The following is a 24,382-nucleotide window of genomic DNA, read 5'->3' as shown; positions in this document are numbered from 1 at the left end:
TTTTTTAATGTTTTTCAACGAGTCTTTTGTGCTCACCAAAGAATATAATGTGAAATATTATTACCATTTAAAATAAACTGTTTTCTATGTGAATATATATTAAAATGTAATTTATTCCAGTGATCAAAGCTGAATGTTCAGCATCAATACTCCAGTCTTCAGTGTCACATGATCCTTCAGAAATCACTCTAATATGAGGATTTGATGATCAAGAAACATTTATGATTTTTTTATCAGTGTTGAAAGAGTTTTTGATGCTTATTTGTAGAAATAATGCAATGCATTCAAACATATGTGCATGGTAAGATAATTAGAAATGAATAATTAAGACTTTAATTCATCAAGGAGGACGCATTAAATTGATCAAAAGTGACAGTAAAGACATTTATAATGTTAGTACATACATTTAATAAATGCAAATAAAGGCTGTTCACTGAACTTTCTATTCATCAAAGAATCCTGGAAAAAGTATCACAGTTTCCACGGCAATATGAAGCAGCACAACTGTGTTCAACATTGATAATGCTCAAATCATCATATTAGAATGATTTCTGGAGGATCAGGATCTGAAAATTCAGCTTTGATCACAGGATATAAATTACAGTTTACTATATATTCACATAGAAAACTAATTGGTAATCAAGTGTAGGCCTACACATTATTCTGTTATGTGTTTAATGTATATAGTTTAATGGTTGCATTAAATACTTTATCACAAGGCTTTGTCAGTATTTCCTTTTCATTTATTTTGCATGTCCATTTAGTTTGACTAAGTAGTTTTGTATTATTTTTAGTTATGGTTGATCACATAGTTGTACTGATTTTAAATGACAAAAACCTTTGTGAGTTTGCTAATGCTGAAATGTATGGCTCCCATAACACCATCCAACGAGCCACAGATCACTGTCGTTTACAGAGGAGTTTTGATTGCTGTAAATTATCACCATACAGTGATTTAATGAGACATTGAGATGCTGGTGCAGAACAAAGGTGTGTAGTGTGTAGTGCGTAGATATACGGCGAGAGGAGAGAGATCAATCTAAGAGCTGGTGCTGTGACCGCCGATGAAAGCAGGAAAGCAATAACTGTTGAGGACTGTCACTGAGAAGCTGTTGAGAGCGCAGAGAGCACGAGTTTGGTTATGTTCCTTTTTGTTTAACCCTTATGGTGTTCGGGTCTGTAGGACCCGTTTTCATTTTTTATCAAAAGAAAAATGATACGATTACTTATGTTTTCGAATTCAGACTCATTGGCCTTGGCTCATTTTCTGTGAATAATATACAGTATATCAGAACACATTTTCAATGACCACACACTGTACACCCCCCCTACACATTTATATTACACACAGGATGTTCGGGTCCACTGGACCCGGGTCTAATAAAAGTGTGGAAATTGTAGGTCCTGTGTACCTTTACTCTGTCCTCCTCCTGTCAGGGCCTGCTGTTACTGTGTGTGTGTGTGTGTTTATGTTCATGTATATGGTTTATGAGGACACAAATGTGTAGCCTATAATGACATGGGTATTACAACGTAAACATGGTTTATGAGGACATCTGTGTCCTCATAAACCAAACGGCTTAAAAAACATACTAAATGGTGTTTTTTGAAATTCAAAAAGGCCAAACGTTTTCTGTGATTGGCAGGTTTAGGGGTAGGGTTAGTGGGGATAGATTATATAGTTTGTACATTAGAAAAACCATTACGCCTATGGAGAGTCCCCGTAAACCACATATCCAAGTGTGTGTGTGTGAGAGAGAGATTGTGTGTAAGTGTGAGAGAGTGTGAGTGCAAGAGTGAGTTCCTGCACAAGGTTGCAATTCTTAAATGTGATCTAACAAAGGTAAAGAGAAAATATTAACCATATATGCTGTTTATATTGCTTGTAATTTGGATGAAGTAAACATCTGTTGAGTATTTTAACATAAAATTGTTTGATTGTGTTGAATTAAAAACCCAAAAATGCACCCTCTACATCAGCCCCGCCCACTCCCGTGCCTCTCATGAAGAAGGGTCCTCAGGACGACCTGGAGGGACTGTTGGAGCATGTGAGTGGCCTCAAACCCACTGGCCGATTCGCCTCAGGAGAGAGGTGCAAATAGCAGCACAGCAACTACCGGTCCAGAACCTCAGAGTCTATGAGGACCTAAACGAGCCCTTCTTCAGCGGGTTGGCCTCAGCTCATAGCAGCTGCGCCCACATCAGCTCCTTTTCCCCCGCTCTCTCCATGCCAATCCCTTGACCCACTTCCTGACACTGGGGGGTTGGGGCGGTCTGTTGGCACTGCAGGGTTTTGGGACATTTTATTGTTAGGTGTCCAGTGATGGACGTCCCGCAAGCTGCCTCAGATCAAGCTGGCTTGTACCAAATACCTGTGAGGATAAAGGGGGGTACTTATCAGGCGTTGGTGGATTCAGGATGTAACCAAGCCTCGGTCCATCAAAGCCTGACTCAGCCCGAGGCATTGGACGAGAGCCGCATGGTTCAGGTACGGTGTGTGCACGGGGGACATCTGCTAATTTTGGGAACAAATTGGACTGCTTTTAGTAAATTATTGGGGTATTTATGTACGGATGTCTCTTGTGGAAAGAGAATGTATGGGAGCGGGCCGTCGCACAGGTGGGAGAGGCTGAACCGGGACCACTGGAGCCTGAACCAGGGGAACAGAGCGTTATTGAGAGGCTGACCCCCAAGGCAGTGGCGCTTCAGTAGTCATAAAACATCACACTTAGTGAGATTAACCAGTTTTTTTCTTCAAACAAAAGTGATTACAGTAATTTGCTGGTAAATCGTTGTACTCTAATGCACTGTATTTTGTTTTACAAATAGATTGTGAAGGTCTCTGATAGAAAGATGTCTTCATACCTTTGTTTTACGGTGTTTTTAAAAACACTACATAGATGTTTTATTAGATTAAATATTTAAGAGTTCCTTGTGCTGCATTCTATATCCACATACCACCCCAAAATTCATGGGAGCATTGTCTTATTTAAAACAAAGAGAAGCCGAGAACACCTAGAGCTCACTAAAATTACAGCAGATTAGAGGAAACAGTTGTTTTTCAAAGCGTAAAAGAAGACACACACACACACACACACACACACACACACACACACACACACACACACACACACACACACACACACACACACGGTTAACAGTTTCTAAAACAATTTGTTTCAGGAAAAGTGCACACAAAATCAAAGTACCATAAAAATAAAAATAAAAAAAGTCTCCAAACTGTTACATGCTACAATTAAACTTTGAAGCAATGGAAATTTGGAAGAAGGAAACGCACCACAGTGAAAATGTTGTGCCTTGTGTGAACTTTGATGAGGCCAAGAACACTAGCACTGTTAAACATGCGTGACAATAACTGTTCCAATTCAACTCTGATGTGACTGAGCTTGTTTCACATATAACTGTAAATTATCACAGTAATAAACAGGTCACTTGCATTTGCTAGCTAACTATTGAAATTTACGATATACTAAAACATTTTGGTACTCTGCTGATGTGAACAAAAACTGCATGTATATAACAAAATATTAAGACATAAAACGCACCATCTGTTTTCTGGATCAAACCTAAAAGACAGACGCCTAAAAGTCAAAGTATTGGCATGGACAGAAACATTGCACCTTTCACTTAAAATTACTACTTATCAACTGTAGTTCATTTACTTAACAGTTGTTTAGAGACAAACACAAAAAGAACTGTGTATCTATGACTGTGCGGTGAAATGCAGAGTTTTAAGTGTAATAGTTCGAAAAGTTTGAAGTGTAATGGTTGAATAGGTAACAGAAAAACGGCATAACTCACTTTTCATGTCCGTTCATTGTGTCTTGCGATCCCACAGCGTAGATAGACCAGAAAGATGTCCTAAAATAAATGTCATTTGTTTAGTCTCAAGCAGTGTCATGTAGAAGGACTGACGTTTAATTCTCGAAATGCGCTATTTGTTCATGTTTTCATTATTCCTATGAACATGTTTGACCAAGCTCAGAGAGTAGTCTTTACAAACTGTACAAAACAAAGAAACTAAATGTAAAGCGGGTCATCGATTAGTGGAAAAATATCATTTTACATACTGTATTGACATAAACTTTCACAATAGACCAGGAGAGAGGATTTCTGTATTCTTTATGGCTAATTGTCTCTTTTCCTATATGCCTTACACTCTTTCGTAATAAATTGACCTCTTGAATTTACTTTTGTGCACACATAAATCCTGTATAACGAATATGTTTGAATTTTATTCATAGGCTTTTCAAGGACATGTAACTTTATAGTTCTTAATGAGTTTGCATTACAACTGTGTGGCATAGTTCCTCTAACAAATCTGATAGAAGAGCAAAAAATGTACAAAGATTTTAAGCACATATAGTACCTTTATTTGAGTCAAAGAAAATGGTGATAACAATTGAAAACAAACTATAATCTTTAATGTTAAGCGGGACGTTGAAATAAACAATTCTGTGGACGTTAAACAACTTAATATAATATTAAGTATAATGTAATATAATATGAAAAACTGGTTTGTCAAAAAGAGAAAGTTCAGTCATATATTTAAAACGCCTCTTAAATGAAAGGCCTGCGTTTATCACACATGTTTTCCCATGTGCGGAAAAGCATGAACTTACATCGGTTTGTCTTCGCCTAAAACTAAACACAGACCAACAAAAACAAAGAAATGCGAACAGTGTCATCTCAACAAGATGACTAAATCTAGTGGAGTAATAAAAAGTCATTTGCGAAACCATACTTACAAACGTGTAACAAACGTACAAATTGCTCATCGTTTGAGTTTTCTATATTCTGTATGGATCATAAACAATTTTTGTATGGCCTAACTTATTTTCTTAGTGATTTGGGGTCTTAATTTTACATGGTGATTTCTTCACACGTCATTTTTTTATTTTATCTGCAGGTTTTACCAGAGTGTGGCACTTTGTTTACCAGCCTCAAACGTTAATGAATGTGCAGCTCTCAGTGCAATAGTCAGATGTGATTCAGTTGTAACAGATTAAGTGTAAAACAGAATAACTTACTTTTCGAGCTGATGCTTCATGTGATCCCACATCATAGATAGCTGTAAAGTTGCACTAAAAAATATCAACTTAGTCAAACACTCTCAAGCAGAAAGACTATCACTCAAATTCTTAATTTGCATGTATTCCTATAAACACCGAATGTTGACAGTTCTCAAAGGAGAGTCCAACAAACAAAATAGTGCTATCTGAATAAGATGGACACTAGTGGAGTGATAAAACAACACTTACAAGACCAAATGAACAAACTTTCACAATTGCTCACGAATGGATTTTGTGTATTTATTATAAATGTTACTTTTCAATGTATGCTGTGCCCTCTTTTCTTACTCATTTGGTCTTTTGAATTTTACAGGTGTTTTGAAAACACTCCAAGTAACTCCTGTATAAATATTATGTTTGAATAAAGTGACTTCCATGATATTTTCTAGCATGAAGCTTTGTCTGGATCACTCAACACAAAGTTTTGTGTTCTGACCACACGAAGATTACACTAAGATGAGATTTCTTGAGTATTGCATGTTTGCACTGTACCCGAAACTTAGGCGTCAACATGTATCCCTTGTGGTTGTTACACACACACAGGTATAATTTGAAACGTAGGTTTGTCAAAAGAAAAAAAAAGGTACATGCATACATTTAAAAAGTTTTCTAAGTGAAAATTGTGTTTTACTCATGTGAGGAAACTGCTCGGCTACAGTACTAATAAAAGATGCTGGTCATCAGTCTGTTTTAAAGAATAAAATAAAGTAAGTTTTATTTAAAGGAAATAGACAATAACTTTTCTTGCTTTTTGTATGGCAAACAAATGTATAAAATGTTTGAACATTTAAAATCCCTGTGTGTCTTATTTTACTCAGAATTTTGTAGTAAAATATGTAAATTTGTTGTTTTGCAACACACACACACACACACACACACACACACACACACACACACACACACACACACTATGGGTTGGGTTAAAAACGAAAACATTTTCTTTAAAAAATACTAAAATAACAAAAGTAACAACCAAATTTATATACACTAAAAAGATGTTTTTGTGTGCGAGCCCAGAGAATCACCAGAAAGCTTTTGATGAAGTGTCATTCTTTAAACATCTAGGCTAGCCTAAGCAACTGTCCTAAAACCATTAACAAACCCATTTAGGATGCACTCTTCCCCCGCCAGTTCCACTCGCAAACACCTTCACTGTAAGTTAGATAAATGTTTTGATTCTTTGTCTTTTTAACACTGATCCTATTGCCGTCGGGAAACAGATACAGATGTTCAAGAAAAAACGACACCTTTTCATGTTGAGAAGAATATAGCACGGGGTGTGTGGGTAATTAGGACTCTTTGGCTTGATGAACGTGTCTGATTCTTTGTCTTAGGCATTAACATAAAACCTAAAGTTCAGGTACTAGGCTACTGATCCTACTGAGGTGCACACACACACACACACACACACACACACACACACACACACAGTTGTTCTTAGTGGTCGACCGATATTGTTTTTTTGATGGCCGATGCCGATGCCGATATCTTAGAGAGCAGGGTGGCCGATGGCCGATATTTTATATATATATTTATTTTAATCAATATTTAATAAATTATAAATAAATTAGAAAACAAATCTTTAAAATAAACATGCTTTTATACTTTAGATGGCAACTTCTTGTATCTGCAATTCAGATTAAAAAAGCACAAAGTAATTGTTTAGAAATATATGAATATGTGAATAAAAAGAAAGTAAACACTGTAACAGGGCACTCAGTAATCTGGTAATTTCGTGCTGGTAATCATATTTTTTCAAATAAAGACAAGGTAACGCTAATTTTACATACAGCACAGTGAAAACGATATTAATATGACACAGTTGGCAACTGGATATATCACAGATATGAATATGACACAGTTGGCAACTGGATATATCACAGATATGAATATGACACAGTTGGCAACTGGTTATATATCAGCATATTTTAAAATGAAGGATTTAAAGTTTTTCGATTGCGTCTCCTGTGAAGCTGATCTTCTGTTCGCATTCACTCACTTCGCACGGACCGACCGTCACTTGCAGACAGTAATGCACACTTCACAAGATATCACAGCTGGATTCAATTAAATCTGCAAGGTTTGTGAAATTAAATGTTTATTAGATATTCAGAGATTTGTTTAAATGACGTAGATGCGCATTTGCTGAATGTTGACGGCAAATGAGAAAGTATTTTAGCCTAATTGTTTGCCTTTTCTGTTACAAATAATATAAAAGCAAACGCTTTACTTTACTTACTTCGCATACCATTTACTTTCTTTGTTTACCAGTTCTGTCTAACAAAGTATTAGATATGACTGACAGAGATCGTAAATTAATGAAGACGGAGAATGTGAGTGAGCGCTGTTTGCCTTTGCCGTTCTCTTCTGGTGTTCTCAGCGCCGCCCATCAAAATAAAAGTCCCGCTTCCAACACATCGGCCAATCAGAAAAACTTATCGGCCAATGCCGATATTTCAAAAATGGCAAATATCGGCCGATATATCGGCCTTGGCGATATATCGGTCGACCACTAGTTGTTCTTAAAAGAACATTTACCACTCTACAGATAAAGCGTTGTCGGGAAAATTCATTTCGCGTACCTACCCCGAAGTGACAAAATAAAATAAAATAAAATTCTGTATCAAAATTTATAAGGAAAGACCAGTACTTTGTTTAGGCTTGGTTTGTAGGGAATTACAAACCTGCGCACATATATTCAAACGCACATAACTATAGAACCAATTCTTAATGCGTATGTGAACGCCATCAGCGTTTCTCACAGGTTCGCGTTTAAAGTCTGTGTAGAGAGAGCGGTGTCGTCTTAGCGGCCCCTAATTTAATAACAAATGATCATGGCGACGGAAGCGAATCAATCAAAACTAACTTTAGCTGGAAAATAACTTTATTAAAGAACCGCTATAAAGCCAAAACAATCTCTGTTACGTTAAATTATACGCTTATCTCTGTAAAGCTGCTTTGAAACAATCTACATTGTTAAAAGCGCTATATAAATGAAGATGACTTGACTTGACTTGACTTAAAAGAACATCCCCAGACATGTTATAGCCAGTGTGGTGTAGGGGTAATGGTATTCCTGAATGTCTTGACTCAAATACTTTGACTCAGTTAACATATAGGCTACCCTATTGATCAAACAACAACGATTTTGACACTCAGGGTGTCAACATTACGTAATACCTGCTTGGGTGAATTTCACCCCCAACAATCAAAGGAAAATACAATCAGCAACAGTTTCCCCCATACAGACGTTCCCCCTGTAAAAACATTTGACACCCACTGACCAGTCAGTTTGAGTGACACGTGGATTCCCTGTCAATCACTAGGGTCATAAATCAATCAAAAGTGACACATAGTATATGTTAATACTACTGACTACATCATGCATTGTGGTCGTGTCTAGGCACAGATCCACCATCTGATCTGGATTCGGCTCGGAAGCGGCTGACTACATCATGCCTTGTTGTGGTCGTGTCTAGGCGCAGATCCACCATCTGATCTGAATACGGCTCGGAAGCGGCTGACTACATCATGCCTTGTTGTGGTCGTGTCTAGGCACAGATCCACCATCTGATCTGGATTCGGCTCGGAAGCGGCTGACTACATCATGCCTTGTTGTGGTCGTGTCTAGGCACAGATCCACCATCTGATCTGAATACGGCTCGGAAGCGGCTGACTACATCATGCCTTGTTGTGGTCGTGTCTAGGCACAGATCCACCATCTGATCTGGATTCGGCTCGGAAGCGGCTGACTACATCATGCGTTGTGGTCGTGTCTAGGCACAGATCCACCATCTGATCTGGATTCGGCTCGGAAGCGGCTGACTACATCATGCGTTGTGGTCGTGTCTAGGCACAGATCCACCATCTGATCTGGATTCGGCTCGGAAGCGGCTGACTACATCATGCCTTGTTGTGGTCGTGTCTAGGCACAGATCCACCATCTGATCTGGATTCGGCTCGGAAGCGGCTGACTACATCATGCGTTGTGGTCGTGTCTAGGCACAGATCCACCATCTGATCTGGATTCGGCTCGGAAGCGGCTGACTACATCATGCCTTGTTGTGGTCGTGTCTAGGCACAGATCCACCATCTGATCTGGATACGGCTCAGAAGCGGCTGACTACATCATGCCTTGTTGTGGTCGTGTCTAGGCACAGATCCACCATCTGATCTGGATTCGGCTCGGAAGCGGCTGACTACATCATGCCTTGTTGTGGTCGTGTCTAGGCACAGATCCACCATCTGATCTGGATTCGGCTCGGAAGCGGCTGACTACATCATGCCTTGTTGTGGTCGTGTCTAGGCACAGATCCACCATCTGATCTGGATTCGGCTCGGAAGCGGCTGACTACATCATGCCTTGTTGTGGTCGTGTCTAGGCGCAGATCCACCATCTGATCTGGATTCGGCTCGGAAGCGGCTGACTACATCATGCCTTGTCGTGGTCGTGTCTAGGCACAGATCCACCATCTGATCTGGATACGGCCCGGATCCGGCTGACTACATCATGCCTTGTTGTGGTCGTGTCTAGGCACAGATCCACCATCTGATCTGGATTCGGCTCGGAAGCGGCTGACTACATCATGCCTTGTTGTGGTCGTGTCTAGGCACAGATCCACCATCTGATCTGAATACGGCTCGGAAGCGGCTGACTACATCATGCCTTGTTGTGGTCGTGTCTAGGCACAGGTACATTCTTACAATGTAACAAGTATCATACACCCCTATCATACACCCGGTGCAATGCAGCGCCAGGCATGAGAAGTGTGTTTTTTGCTAGTTTCAGCTTGACGCAGTTATCATTTTCACGTCCTGCACCACGTTGTTTAAACAACAAATTAATTTGCGCCCATCTGTGCGCCCATGGGCTGCTGGTCTGAAAACTAGGTGTGTTCAGGCGCATTGTTGGCGCGTTGCTATTTTGAGGTAAACGAAACAAAAACCTGGTCAATGACACAATAATGTTTTGTTATTTAAGGAAAACCGTTTTCAAAAAAAAAAAAAACCTAATAATAACGACTTTATTCAACTATTCAGTTTCTTCGGTGTGGGCCTCTGACATGAGTTCACGAGAGCGCCACGACGCATGCGCATAAATATCTGCAGAAAAACAGTTGTCTCATTTACACTCAGCGACGCAGGCGCAGAACTCACATGCTAGATGGCAGTCGGCTGTAGTTCTCTCGGTGTGTTATTGGCCAGCCGCCCCGGCGTGTCCCGTTCCAGACTAAACTGCCAGTGTGAAAGCACACATACAGGACACTTAGGAAACAGTTGAACTGCTGAATCTTTTCATATCTCCTTCATCTCCATGCCTTTATGCCAAATTATGGAGAGTATAGTACCAATAAGTGATAAAATCATTAATAAACTCCCTAATTATGAGAGCACTTTCTTTTTCAATAAAAAGAATGAAACAATGTATTGTATATTGGTTACAGTATTTATTCATTGATTATATTGTTTAATTTATGAATTGATGTCTTCAGTTTTCTGTACTCGTGACTTGGAAACACCTTACAGTTACATGGTTAAATAATTGGTAAAAATTCCAAATGTATTGGCTGTGTGTGTGTAAAAAGTGTGTGTAACACTGAATAAATGCAGATTAATAAACGAATGCAGTGCGTTCTTGGCCATAAAAACAATACAATTAACTTTAACCGTTCGAATTTAGAGGGTTTATTTGCAGCAGAGAATAAAAAAAAATAAAAGCCCAAAATTCAATCTGTTCATTATATAAAGCGATTAATTCTCTTCTGAGAATTTGGGTGAATAGAGTTTCAATGGACGGACAGACATCTCAGATTTCGTTTAAAATATCTTAATTTCTGTTCCGAAGATGATTGACAGTCTTACAGGTTTGGAACTACTTGAGGTTGAGTAATTAATAACATTGTTTTTTTTTTTGGGTGAACTATCACTTTTAAAAAGGGGCGATTCTAGGATTTGTTCAACTGGGGGGCACAAGAGGGGCCACAATTAATACAAGGGGCCAATCTTATGTTGTGTTTATATGTAAAACTGTAGATATCCAAATCATTTAAAGTTCAGTAAGCTTTAAAATCCTCAATAAACAGTGATAGCTTTTTTTTTTTTTTTAAATTTATGGCATTTATTCAATGCTGTAAATAAGAACAGTCAAATTCAGTTTGTATTAACTTTTCACTTTTCAGAAGTGAAAAACTGTAATAAATACAAGAATCCAACTCACAAAAATAATAAAACTCAGCATTAGGTTATACAAACTTTACACAAATCCTCACAACCTTAAATGCTTGGGCAAAAATAAATAAATAGAACAGCCTAATTTATACAAATGCATAAGTATATTATTCATATAATAAATACACAATTAATGAATATAACTTTAATAATTAAATACAACAATAATAACTTGTATCCACATTATTAAATTTGCATAGCAGCATTTGCAGTAAATTTGCATTGATGAATAGACAAAATCTAAATATGCCAGGGCTAATTAGCCTTGTGCATATATGATTGTATACTATCATATATCCTTTCTGTTAGAGGTATAGCTGCTTTTTCAAAAGGGTATAGTTTAACTACATGCAAATTAAATTAATCTTATAAAAGCAGTTTAAAATAACTTAATTAGTCCAGTGTTATTTTAGTATTATTTATTTATATAGGCTATTATACATTTTTTGTAATACTTTATTTACATTGCTATTTATATTTGTTTTTTTATTTGAGAATGTTTCTGGATGCCATGACGTTTTGTCACTAACTTCTGTGAATTCTATCTTCATAGAAAACAAACATTACACACTTAATTTGAGACTCATATATTGTTCACTTTGCTTGACACACACACAAAAAAATAGCCAGATTGTGCCACACAACATTGCAAAACTACAAGATATTTGAAGAAAAACACAATCTATTTTATGTTTCAGACATCAAGAAAACTCAACATCAAATATCTTCATAATCTAAATGAGAAATTATCCATAAGAGACCGTTACATACCATGTCTGGGTTGCAAATTGTGCATACACCAAAATTCTTTTTATTAATATGGTCCATTTCGAAGTGTTTAAATCCAAACAAACAATATTCGTAGATTCTCCTCCGCTCCTGTATTGTTTTGTGATTGCACAGCGTCGTCTCGTAGACTCTGATCAGAGGCGCCGGTGCCGCTTCTTCCGTCGCTTGCAGTTTGTATATAGCTAATGTCGCAATCATTTTAATGTCGCAATCATTTTTTATTAAGTTTTTTAAGTTTAATTACAATTCTTATAAAGTCATTATCGAGTCATGTGGTACGACACTGATTTAATTTAGAGTATTCGTTCTCAATTCAAAGTCAAGTAATTTTCTTAATTTATTAGAAATCTTTAAATTCGTGTGCAGTCACGTAGCTAACACAAGTTTACCTGCACCTCTGATATTTTTCAGCTTTAAATTGTGGAAGATATATTTTTAAAGCGTGAGATAAACATAATAGCCTACGATTTGCTTCGGCATATAGTTTGCAATATCAGTTGCGTATCGGCCGAAAAAAAAATCACTAGCTGCTATACAGGAAAACCCTGATTGTGTAATTAGGCTACATTCATTCAGCCACAGAGCATTGTAATGACATCGAACACTGTTCTTCACTTTTTGAAGACGGTACAAAAACCTAGCGCTGCAACAACTCGCTAATATAAAAAGGGAATATAAATTAGCTCAACTTACCATGTGCTTTTTTTTTAGTTGAAAAACTGAAGCTCACTAATCTGTGCTCTACAACTACTAGCATCGCCGAACCGTTAATTATGCAAAAGCAAGCCAAAAGATATAATTTGAAATTTTGAGTGACAGACAATTAAGGGTGGGGGCACATTGGGGGGCCAATCAGCTTTCAGGAGGTCTACGCCACTGCTTTTAAATATGCGTGTTTGACCCTCTTATGGTTTGACCGCTGCAGAGCAGCAGATGTGACGTCACAGTCGAGTTCCATATGACGCCACAGACTCAGACTCACTAAGAGACGGTGTTACAAACGCAACTAAGTTACCGCTTTAAACAGCAAGAAAAAAGTGACACAGCTCGTTGAGATTCAGAATCTGACAGAATACGGTGTCATTTAATATATTTACGATATAAATAGAGTTACTTGGTGATCATAACAGTAGTTCAGCTAAGTTATATTATGTCTTCAAAATTCCCAGTGAAGATGGAGGGATTTCTGTCCGTGGAAGCGACGGACCGGAGAGTCGGTTGGCAGGACCAAACTACAGGTACCGAGTAAATACACATCAGAACTGACACATAATGAATCCGACTTAAATGGTAGGACTTTGTATGTAGCACAGCATATATCTGCAGAACTGTGCTTGTGTAATAACGTTAATGGGCTTGGGCTCTCGGTGCACCGTCGATGCGCGAGTGTGCATGTTTATTTCCGACTCATCCAGCGACTTATTTCCCATTTACTGTAAGGAGAAACTTATACTTGAAACTTGGCTAGAGATGAAGAATGCTTTTTACAATATAGAGAAGATGGTGCAGCAGCATACGACCAGCGGCTCTGGTTAACCATCTTTTTACCACAGTATTTGCTGTAAAACCATAGAAACTAACACAATGAACCATGGTTTTACTACAACAATAATGGTTTATCTATGACTGTTGTAATAAAACCGTAACTACAAATTTAACCATGATTTAAAAACTTATGTTACTATAGTTATGATTAACGTTACCATATTTTATTTTAGGTTTACTGCAATATAAAACTAAGTTGAACCATGGTAGGCTATGAACAAAAGAAATAACAACATGGATGTTTACTATTACCATAGTAAAACCATAGATCTAGTACTTTTCACAATACATATAGTTTCAAAGCCACTTTAAGGTTACAATCATAAAATATCCTTTAATAACAAACAAAGAAATGTCAATATGGAAATAGCTCTAAGATAATACAAGTCAGGACTTTAAAGTCATGTTCAGTTAAATAGACAAAATTAAGCTGTCCTTCAACATTTTTTAAGGGCAAGTTCGCCGATTTTTTGCATCTGCCATTTGCAACGAGCCCATTTCTCTAGTGTTCTTAGAACATGAGCTAGTGAATCATTGAGCTGTAATCTGTGCTAATAAAACAGACGTTTCTAATCAATATTTGTTGTTTGCAGAAAAAAAGACAAAAGAGAGTAACTTCCTCTCGAGAGGATGTAAGGCTGTGAAACGTTCCTTCACAACCCTCAAAACCACAGTGTTTCCTCTTGTGGCTGAGCAGGAATCACAGGTTCATCCATACACATCCAGCGTTGAGCCGCTAGATGGTGAGTCTCCAGTTATTACCACCCTGATTCATGGCCATTTCAGCCTGATGTTTCTGGTGTTAGTCTTCATTTTTCCTTCTCTACTCCTGCTGGCTCCTCAAATATGCATTTAAATGTTTTGTTTGTTTGTTTTGTTAAACACCATTTTAAAAACCCATATATTTATGTAGTGAAGTGTGATGGTTGAGAATTCTTTCTGTTTTTCTTTGTGTTACATTTTTACTGAACTGTACTGTAAATGTGTCTTATGGCATATAGAAAAAAAAATCTCTTAATAATAATAAAATAATAAAAACGAACTTCTTGTCGTGTCAGCCGTGTGCTTGCGGCGCGCACTCTTCAATATCACGCGCAAATGTGGCGCACCCTGTATCACGCAAAAGAAACTACGAGCATGTAACGTCGTGTTCTGTCGTCAATTAAGTATTGAGATAACCAAAAGGGAGATTAAAGCTGCGTCAAAACTCTATGTCGGGGCTTTTGTATTCATTTGTAGACTACATAAATGTTACACATTTTGGCGTAGCCCTTCTCATTTTTCATTATTTATATTCTAACATTTGATCAATATTGAAAAGTCATCAAAACTGACTCATGTCATAAAAATTATAATTTTGTGACCAAAAATGTGAAAAATACATCTAGCCTAAATGATCGTTCATGAGATTCTTTTAACTATAAGCAACTCAATTTGTCTAGATCTGTAATATTATTTCCTTTGTAGAATGAGCTTGTCTTTGTTTTCAATTATCTTACATTTTTATTGTGAGTGTGATTTAGTGATTTTCACATGATCATTCATTTCAATATTTATCCTCATTCTCATGTTTAAGAATCTGTTATCTGCTTGACAAATAATTGATGCTACTGCCCACTAACATGCTTTTAAAGCTATTGTTATTCAATGTGTGAAATTTTCCATCTTCAGACCGCTCCAGATCCAGGAGAGCTGCTTTCTCTAAGAAGACGGTGGAGGTTTCGAGACCCAGGTCTGATGACCATGATCAGCATCCGCACCTGGCTCAGGGGACGAGGGTGAAGCAGAGCCCAGATTGTGGACGTCCGCCCACTTCATCTCGCAGAGGTCAGAATAGGCTTTTAATAAAGAAGTAATGGCTTAGTTTCTATTTCTATTTTCAATGGCTGATTTGTCATTGAAAATAGAAAGTTGAACCAACTAAAGTAACGGTAACACTTTATTTTGATGGTCCCTTTTGAACATTCTGTCGACTATAAGTAACTTTGCAATAGAGCCCGACCGATATGGATTTTTGGGGGCCGATGCCGATGCCGATATTAACTCGAAAAGAGCCGATTTATAAGCCGATATTTTGATTTTGAAAATAAACTGGATATTAGACCGATTTCCTATAAACTGCACTTACACAACATTCAATAGCAAAATATCTGCCTGTTCTATGTATGTGGGCTGTATAAACCATTTTCCAGAAGGGATTATGTTAAAAAAAGCCTTAGATTACAGTCTCAATGACTAAACAATTGCACATCAAAAGTATATATTTTTTAATGATCAAAAAACAGTCTGGTTTTAAACATTTAACACTTTTACTTACTTCCAGTTGAATCTGGTTTTAACAGTCTGTGTACTGTAAAATAATGATAATTACTAAAGTTAAAGTAAAAGAGCTATGCCAAACAAATTCAATATTCCACAAAACCATGTCAATGAAGTGAAAATTAGAGAATCATTTTCAATCATCAGTTGCTGCCTGCCTTCTAAAACCTACTATTTAGCGATCTAAATCCGTTATGTCACATGTGACTCGTTAATGCTGAACGACAGTCTGCAACGTGTTTACTATTACTACTGTCTCTTTAAGAGCTGCGCGCAACGCGTCTAATATACACGCATTTGACAAGCAGATTTTCTCTCAATTTTCTCAAGTTTGCTTTCACTTTAGACATCACCGACTTTGTTTATGTAAACCTTGTGTGTATTTGACAGTATTAGCACAATAAGACTCGAAAGATAACTTAGTCCAGCGCTGGTAGACAGGCTTTTAATGCATGTGAGCTTCACATGATGTACGCGCTGAGAAACACATGTTAGAACAGCGCATCAGCACACGAATTAAATGTTTAACCGACAAGGCATCAAAGCACATGCAAATTATGAACTTTTATGAACTGCAGTGTCCCTTTCCGCTGCATTAACATTTTATGTGAATATACGTCGCATTGTTCAGTATGATGGGCGCCAGAATAGCAACTGACAGAATGCGTGATACTACGATATTTCTTCAAAAGCAGATCGTGGAAATTCAAAAATCGTCATATTGTACACCCCTACCATGAACACACCTCACCGATGATCTCACTCGCGGATAACTGGTTCTCTCTGCCCGAGCCCGACTCTCTCTGGATCAGCAGGTTGCAGGATGTGTGGCGCGTTTATACACGAGTGTTGCCAACAGGGACGTGTAGAGTGCCCTCTGGTGGACAAACTATACAACGCCAACACTCATGACATGGTTGAAGGGTGTTTCGTCCGTTTTTATTTTATTTTTGAAATATTCATTTATCGGCCATTACAAATGCCGATACCGATAGTTTGGAAAATGCCTAATATCGGCCGATAATATCAGCCGGCCGATAAATCGGTCGGGCTCTACTTTGCAACTTCATGTCGACTAACTCTCATTAGAGCATTAGTAGACTCTCTGCTTAATATCGGCACACTCTTAATTGTGATGCTCCTCCAACAGACACTCTACTGACTACAAGTAACTTTACAACTACATGTCAGCTTATTCGAACCCTAACCCTACCAGTCTACTAATACACTACTAATACTCTAAGGGGAGTTAGTAGACTGGTAGGTGCAATTTCACTTATAGTCAACAGAATGTGTTAAAGGGATACTCCACTTTTTTCGGAAATATGCTCATTTTACATCTCCCCCAGAGTTAAACAGATGAGTTTTACCGTTTTAGAATCCATTCAGCCGAACTCCGGGTCTGACGGTACCACTTTTAGCATAGCTTAGCACAGATCATTGATTCTGATGAGTCCAGTAGCATTTCTTTCAAAATGACCAAAGAGTTTCAATATTTTTCCTATTTAAAACTTGACTCTTCTGTAGTTAAACCGTGTACTAAGATCGATGGAAAATGAAAAGTTGCGATTTTCTAAGCCTATATGACTAGGAACTACTCTCATTCCGGCGTAATAATCAAGGAACTATGTGGCTGTACCATGGGTGCAGCAGGCGTAATGATATGACGCAGCGCCTGAAAATAGTCCCCAGCTCGGTAACTTCTTCCAACGTGACCGGGACTAAGTTTGTCTAACCTATTAGACCTATTTTCAGGCGCTGCGTCATATCACTACGCCTGCTGCACCCATGGTACAGCCACATAGTTCCTTGATTATTACGCCGGAATGAGAGTAGTTCCTAGTCATATAGGCTTAGAAAATCGCAACTTTTCATTTTCCGTCGATCTTAGTACACGGTTTAACTACAGAAGAGTCAAGTTTTAAATAGGAAAAATATTGAAACTCTTTGGTCATTTTGAAAGAAATGCTACTGGACTCATCAGAATCAATGATCTGTGCTAAGCTATGCTAAAAGTGGTACCGTCAGACCCGGAGTTCGGCTGAATGGATTCTAAAACGGTAAAACTCATCTGTTTAACTCTGGGGGAGATGTAAAATGAGCATATTTCCGAAAAAAGTGGAGTATCCCTTTAAAGGGACCATCAAAATAAAGTTAAACCTATTTTATTTATTTTTTTATGTTTTAATTGGACGGTCATCTAAAATCTTCAGAATATACAGAGCATGTTGAAAAGTAACGTTCCCATAATGCAAAATTATAAAATAGAATGTTCCTTTAACCAAGAAAAAACATTTTTGAAACGTTGAAAAAACTGGACGTTTTGAATGTTTAGGGAACATTTAGAAATAAAGTTTTCTTAATTTAATGGTTAGCGAAACGCTCTCAATAAGGCATGAACTTGATGGCACTAGCGCTGTCTGACACACACCAGAAACATCTGTTATTTTCTACTTTTCTACTAGACTATAATTCTCATACTCTGACATCACGTAAAGTAACTTTGATTTGCAGAAGATCAGAAATTCTTTTAAGATTCTTTAAATGGATATTTTATTTTTATTTGATGTATTTCTGTGCTATAGTTTATTTTTAAATGTAGTTATATTTGCATATTTGTATATTTACAGTAGGCATAATTGGTCGGGGAATCACATATGTGTATGTTCATGCACCATGAGTCAATTTACTCTTCATGGACAAAGTGTATCTAATGAAAGTGTATTCATTCACCTGATTTAAACATGCGTGCATTTAAATGTCATTTACTCATGGAATAGTAATATAGATCTTAGTATTATTTTAAGTGATGTATCATAATCTATAAACAACTATTAAAGATCATTCTCTGGTTTCTCTGGCTCTCTGCACTGGCGTCTGCACAAACTCGCTAGATCAGAAATCCAACATGGCGGCCATTTGCAACGAGCCCATTTCTCTAGTGTTCTTAGAACATGAGCTAGTGAATCATTGAGCTGTAATCTGTGCTAATAAAACAGACGTTTCTAATCAATATTTGTTGTTTGCAGAAAAAAAGACAAAAGAGAGTAACTTCCTCTCGAGAGGATGTAAGGCTGTGCAACGTTCCTTCAAAACCCTCAAAACCACAGTGTTTCCTCTTGTGGCTGAGCAGGAATCACAGGTTCATCCATACACATCCAGCGTTGAGCCGCTAGATGGTGAGTCTCCAGTTATTACCACCCTGATTCATGGCCATTTCAGCCTGATGTTTCTGGTGTTAGTCTTCATTTTTCCTTCTCTACTCCTGCTGGCTCCTCAAATATGCATTTAAATGTTTTGTTTGTTTGTTTTGTTAAACACCATTTTAAAAACCCATATATTTATGTAGTGAAGTGTGATGGTTGAGAATTCTTTCTGTTTTTCTTTGTGTTACATTTTTACTGAACTGTACTGTAAATGTGTCTTATGGCATATAGAAAAAAAAATCTCTTAATAATAATAAAATAATAAAAACGAACTTCTTGTCGTGTCAGCCGTGTGCTTGCGGCGCGCACTCTTCAATATCACGCGCAAATGTGGCGCACCCTGTATCACGCAAAAGAAACTACGAGCATGTAACGTCGTGTTCTGTCGTCAATTAAGTATTGAGATAACCAAAAGGGAGATTAAAGCTGCGTCAAAACTCTATGTCGGGGCTTTTGTATTCATTTGTAGACTACATAAATGTTACACATTTTGGCGTAGCCCTTCTCATTTTTCATTATTTATATTCTAACATTTGATCAATATTGAAAAGTCATCAAAACTGACTCATGTCATAAAAATTATAATTTTGTGACCAAAAATGTGAAAAATACATCTAGCCTAAATGATCGTTCATGAGATTCTTTTAACTATAAGCAACTCAATTTGTCTAGATCTGTAATATTATTTCCTTTGTAGAATGAGCTTGTCTTTGTTTTCAATTATCTTACATTTTTATTGTGAGTGTGATTTAGTGATTTTCACATGATCATTCATTTCAATATTTATCCTCATTCTCATGTTTAAGAATCTGTTATCTGCTTGACAAATAATTGATGCTACTGCCCACTAACATGCTTTTAAAGCTATTGTTATTCAATGTGTGAAATTTTCCATCTTCAGACCGCTCCAGATCCAGGAGAGCTGCTTTCTCTAAGAAGACGGTGGAGGTTTCGAGACCCAGGTCTGATGACCATGATCAGCATCCGCACCTGGCTCAGGGGACGAGGGTGAAGCAGAGCCCAGATTGTGGACGTCCGCCCACTTCATCTCGCAGAGGTCAGAATAGGCTTTTAATAAAGAAGTAATGGCTTAGTTTCTATTTCTATTTTCAATGGCTGATTTGTCATTGAAAATAGAAAGTTGAACCAACTAAAGTAACGGTAACACTTTATTTTGATGGTCCCTTTTGAACATTCTGTCGACTATAAGTAACTTTGCAATAGAGCCCGACCGATATGGATTTTTGGGGGCCGATGCCGATGCCGATATTAACTCGAAAAGAGCCGATTTATAAGCCGATATTTTGATTTTGAAAATAAACTGGATATTAGACCCATTTCCTATAAACTGCACTTACACAACATTCAATAGCAAAATATCTGCCTGTTCTATGTATGTGGGCTGTATAAACCATTTTCCAGAAGGGATTATGTTAAAAAAAGCCTTAGATTACAGTCTCAATGACTAAACAATTGCACATCAAAAGTATATATTTTTTAATGATCAAAAAACAGTCTGGTTTTAAACATTTAACACTTTTACTTACTTCCAGTTGAATCTGGTTTTAACAGTCTGTGTACTGTAAATAAATTATAATTACTAAAGTTAAAGTAAAAGAGCTATGCCAAACAAATTCAATATTCCACAAAACCATGTCAATGAAGTGAAAATTAGAGAATCATTTTCAATCATCAGTTGCTGCCTGCCTTCTAAAACCTACTATTTAGCGATCTAAATCCGTTATGTGACTCGTTAATGCTGAACGACAGTCTGCAACGTGTTTACTATTACTACTGTCTCTTTAAGAGCTGCGCGCAACGCGTCTAATATACACGCATTTGACAAGCAGATTTTCTCTCAATTTTCTCAAGTTTGCTTTCACTTTAGACATCACCGACTTTGTTTATGTAAACCTTGTGTGTATTTGACAGTATTAGCACAATAAGACTCGAAAGATAACTTAGTCCAGCGCTGGTAGACAGGCTTTTAATGCATGTGAGCTTCACATGATGTACGCGCTGAGAAACACATGTTAGAACAGCGCATCAGCACACGAATTAAATGTTTAACCGACAAGGCATCAAAGCACATGCAAATTATGAACTTTTATGAACTGCAGTGTCCCTTTCCGCTGCATTAACATTTTATGTGAATATACGTCGCATTGTTCAGTATGATGGGCGCCAGAATAGCAACTGACAGAATGCGTGATACTACGATATTTCTTCAAAAGCAGATCGTGGAAATTCAAAAATCGTCATATTGTACACCCCTACCATGAACACACCTCACCGATGATCTCACTCGCGGATAACTGGTTCTCTCTGCCCGAGCCCGACTCTCTCTGGATCAGCAGGTTGCAGGATGTGTGGCGCGTTTATACACGAGTGTTGCCAACAGGGACGGTGTAGAGTGCCCTCTGGTGGACAAACTATACAACGCCAACACTCATGACATGGTTGAAGGGTGTTTCGTCCGTTTTTATTTTATTTTTGAAATATTCATTTATCGGCCATTACAAATGCCGATACCGATAGTTTGGAAAATGCCTAATATCGGCCGATAATATCAGCCGGCCGATAAATCGGTCGGGCTCTACTTTGCAACTTCATGTCGACTAACTCTCATTAGAGCATTAGTAGACTCTCTGCTTAATATCGGCACACTCTTAATTGTGATGCTCCTCCAACAGACACTCTACTGACTACAAGTAACTTTACAACTACATGTCAGCTTATTCGAACCCTAACCCTACCAGTCTACTAATACACTACTAATACTCTAAGGGGAGTTAGTAGACTTGTAGGTGCAATTTCACTTATAGTCAACAGAATGTGTTAAAGGGACCATCAAAATAAAGTGAAACCTATTTTATTTATTTTTTTATGTTTTAATTGGACGTTCATCTAAAATCTTCAGAATATACCGAGCATGTTGAAAAGTAACGTTCCCATAATGCAAAATTATAAAATAGAATGTTCCTTTAACCAAGAAAAAACATTTTTGAAACGTTGAAAAAACTGGACGTTTTGAATGTTTAGGGAACATTTAGAAATAAAGTTTTCTTAATTTAATGGTTAGCGAAACGCTCTCAATAAGGCATGACCTTGATGGCACTAGCGCTGTCTGACACACACCAGAAACATCTGTTATTTTCTACTTTTCTACTAGACTATAATTCTCATACTCTGACATCACGTAAAGTAACTTTGATTTGCAGAAGATCAGAAATTCTTTTAAGATTCTTTAAATGGATATTTTATTTTTATTTGATGTATTTCTGTGCTATAGTTTATTTTTAAATGTAGTTATATTTGCATATTTGTATATTTACAGTAGGCATAATTGGTCGGGGAATCACACATGTGTATGTTCATGCACCATGAGTCAATTTACTCTTCATGGACAAAGTGTATCTAATGAAAGTGTATTCATTCACCTGATTTAAACATGCGTGCATTTAAATGTCATTTACTCATGGAATAGTAATATAGATCTTAGTATTATTTTAAGTGATGTATCATAATCTATAAACAACTATTAAAGATCATTCTCTGGTTTCTCTGGCTCTCTGCACTGGCGTCTGCACAAACTCGCTAGATCAGAAATCCAACATGGCGGCCATTTGCAACGAGCCCATTTCTCTAGTGTTCTTAGAACATGAACTAGTGAATCATTGAGCTGTAATCTGTGCTAATAAAACAGACGTTTCTAATCAATATTTGTTGTTTGCAGAAAAAAAGACAAAAGAGAGTAACTTCCTCTCGAGAGGATGTAAGGCTGTGAAACGTTCCTTCACAACCCTCAAAACCACAGTGTTTCCTCTTGTAGCTGAGCAGGAATCACAGGTTCATCCATACACATCCAGCGTAGAGCCGCTAGATGGTGAGTCTCCAGTTATTACCACCCTGATTCATGGCCATTTCAGCCTGATGTTTCTGGTGTTAGTCTTCATTTTTCCTTCTCTACTCCTGCTGGCTCCTCAAATATGCATTTAAATGTTTTGTTTGTTTGTTTTGTTAAACACCATTTTAAAAACCCATATATTTATGTAGTGAAGTGTGATGGTTGAGAATTCTTTCTGTTTTTCTTTTTGTTACATTTTTACTGAACTGTACTGTAAATGTGTCTTATGGCATATAAAAAAAAAATATCTCTTAATAATATACAAATAGCATGAGAAAGATTTATCTTCATTGTTTGACACTTATTGTCCAAAATGTTTTCTTATACTGAAGTATTAGGAGTTCCTTTCACTGGAACTAAGGGGCCAAGCCCAACCCCTGTAAAACAACCCCACACCATAATTTTGTATTATTGTAAAACGCGTTGCGGCAGCATACAGACATAGGCGAGACGGCTTGCGTGCCTATTGGCTGTTTTGCGGCAACTGCAGCAGCCTATCGAGCGAGGCCTAGCGTGACGTCAGACCCAATGAGGGTGTTTCGCGCCCGCTGCGTCACGTCCCGCTGAAACGGGCGTGGCTTAGGCATATAAATCCAGCTCGCAGGCAGCTGATATCTGGTTTTTCATCGCCGAAGCGAACCAGAGCGTGTGCATGCACGGCAAGATACGCAGTACTCGTTCCCTCTTCTAGAGAGAACCGAGGTTACGTTAGTAACCGAGTACGTTCTCTTACGAGAGGTCTCTCGTACTGCGTAAGTATCTTACGCTAGGGGACCTAATGTAAAACGCCGTGCGTGCTGGGATCTGACACCAAAGACCCAAGGGCGAAAGCCTGGGGTTCATATAGTGCACAATCACCAAGGGAACTCACAGGGAGTCCGGGAAGAGGGAGGGGCGGAGCCGCGCTCTTCCACATACAGCAGCGTCCCTCAGACGCAAATTACATCATACAGACAGGGCGGAGTTCGGCCTGAACTGATGGAAAATTGTGGGTCTTATTCACTTTGCCCATAAGCATTTTATGCTCGATCAGCGAACAGTGCTCAGCGGACACAGTATTCTGAACCGATAGCATCAGAACAGACAGTACTGGTTTATTTAGACCGACAACAGCCTGGCCTGTAAGGCGGGAACCTCAAGGTTATAAAACCTTATAAATGTAGACGTGGAGGCCCAGCCTGCCGCCATACATATATCTTGCAAGGCAATCCCACTTGACCAGGCCCACGATGAAGCCATGCTTCTCGTGGAGTGCGCTCTGACACCCAACGGGCACTGCATGCCTTTGGAAGTGT

General features: G+C 38.0%; 1 protein-coding gene across 1 annotated transcript in view; it reads left to right on the top strand.

Annotated features, from left to right (window-relative positions):
• Positions 1 to 13,047: 13,047 nt before the first annotated feature.
• LOC311281137 (uncharacterized protein) overlaps positions 13,048 to 24,382 on the top strand; it is a 28,362-nt gene continuing 17,027 nt past the window's right edge. Inside the window, exons 1-6 of the mRNA XM_084393857.1 lie at positions 13,048 to 13,348; positions 14,249 to 14,398; positions 15,327 to 15,482; positions 19,004 to 19,153; positions 20,082 to 20,237; positions 22,917 to 23,066. Coding sequence (XP_084249983.1) covers positions 13,261 to 13,348; positions 14,249 to 14,398; positions 15,327 to 15,482; positions 19,004 to 19,153; positions 20,082 to 20,237; positions 22,917 to 23,066 — 850 coding nt within the window. The 5' untranslated portion in view covers positions 13,048 to 13,260. The remainder of the gene's footprint in view (positions 13,349 to 14,248; positions 14,399 to 15,326; positions 15,483 to 19,003; positions 19,154 to 20,081; positions 20,238 to 22,916; positions 23,067 to 24,382) is intronic.

This window comes from Rutilus rutilus (genome assembly GCF_951802725.1).
Source record: "Rutilus rutilus genome assembly, chromosome: 21".
Classification (NCBI taxonomy): Eukaryota; Metazoa; Chordata; class Actinopteri; order Cypriniformes; family Leuciscidae; genus Rutilus; species Rutilus rutilus.
This window is presented reverse-complemented; position numbering and strand designations above follow the sequence as displayed.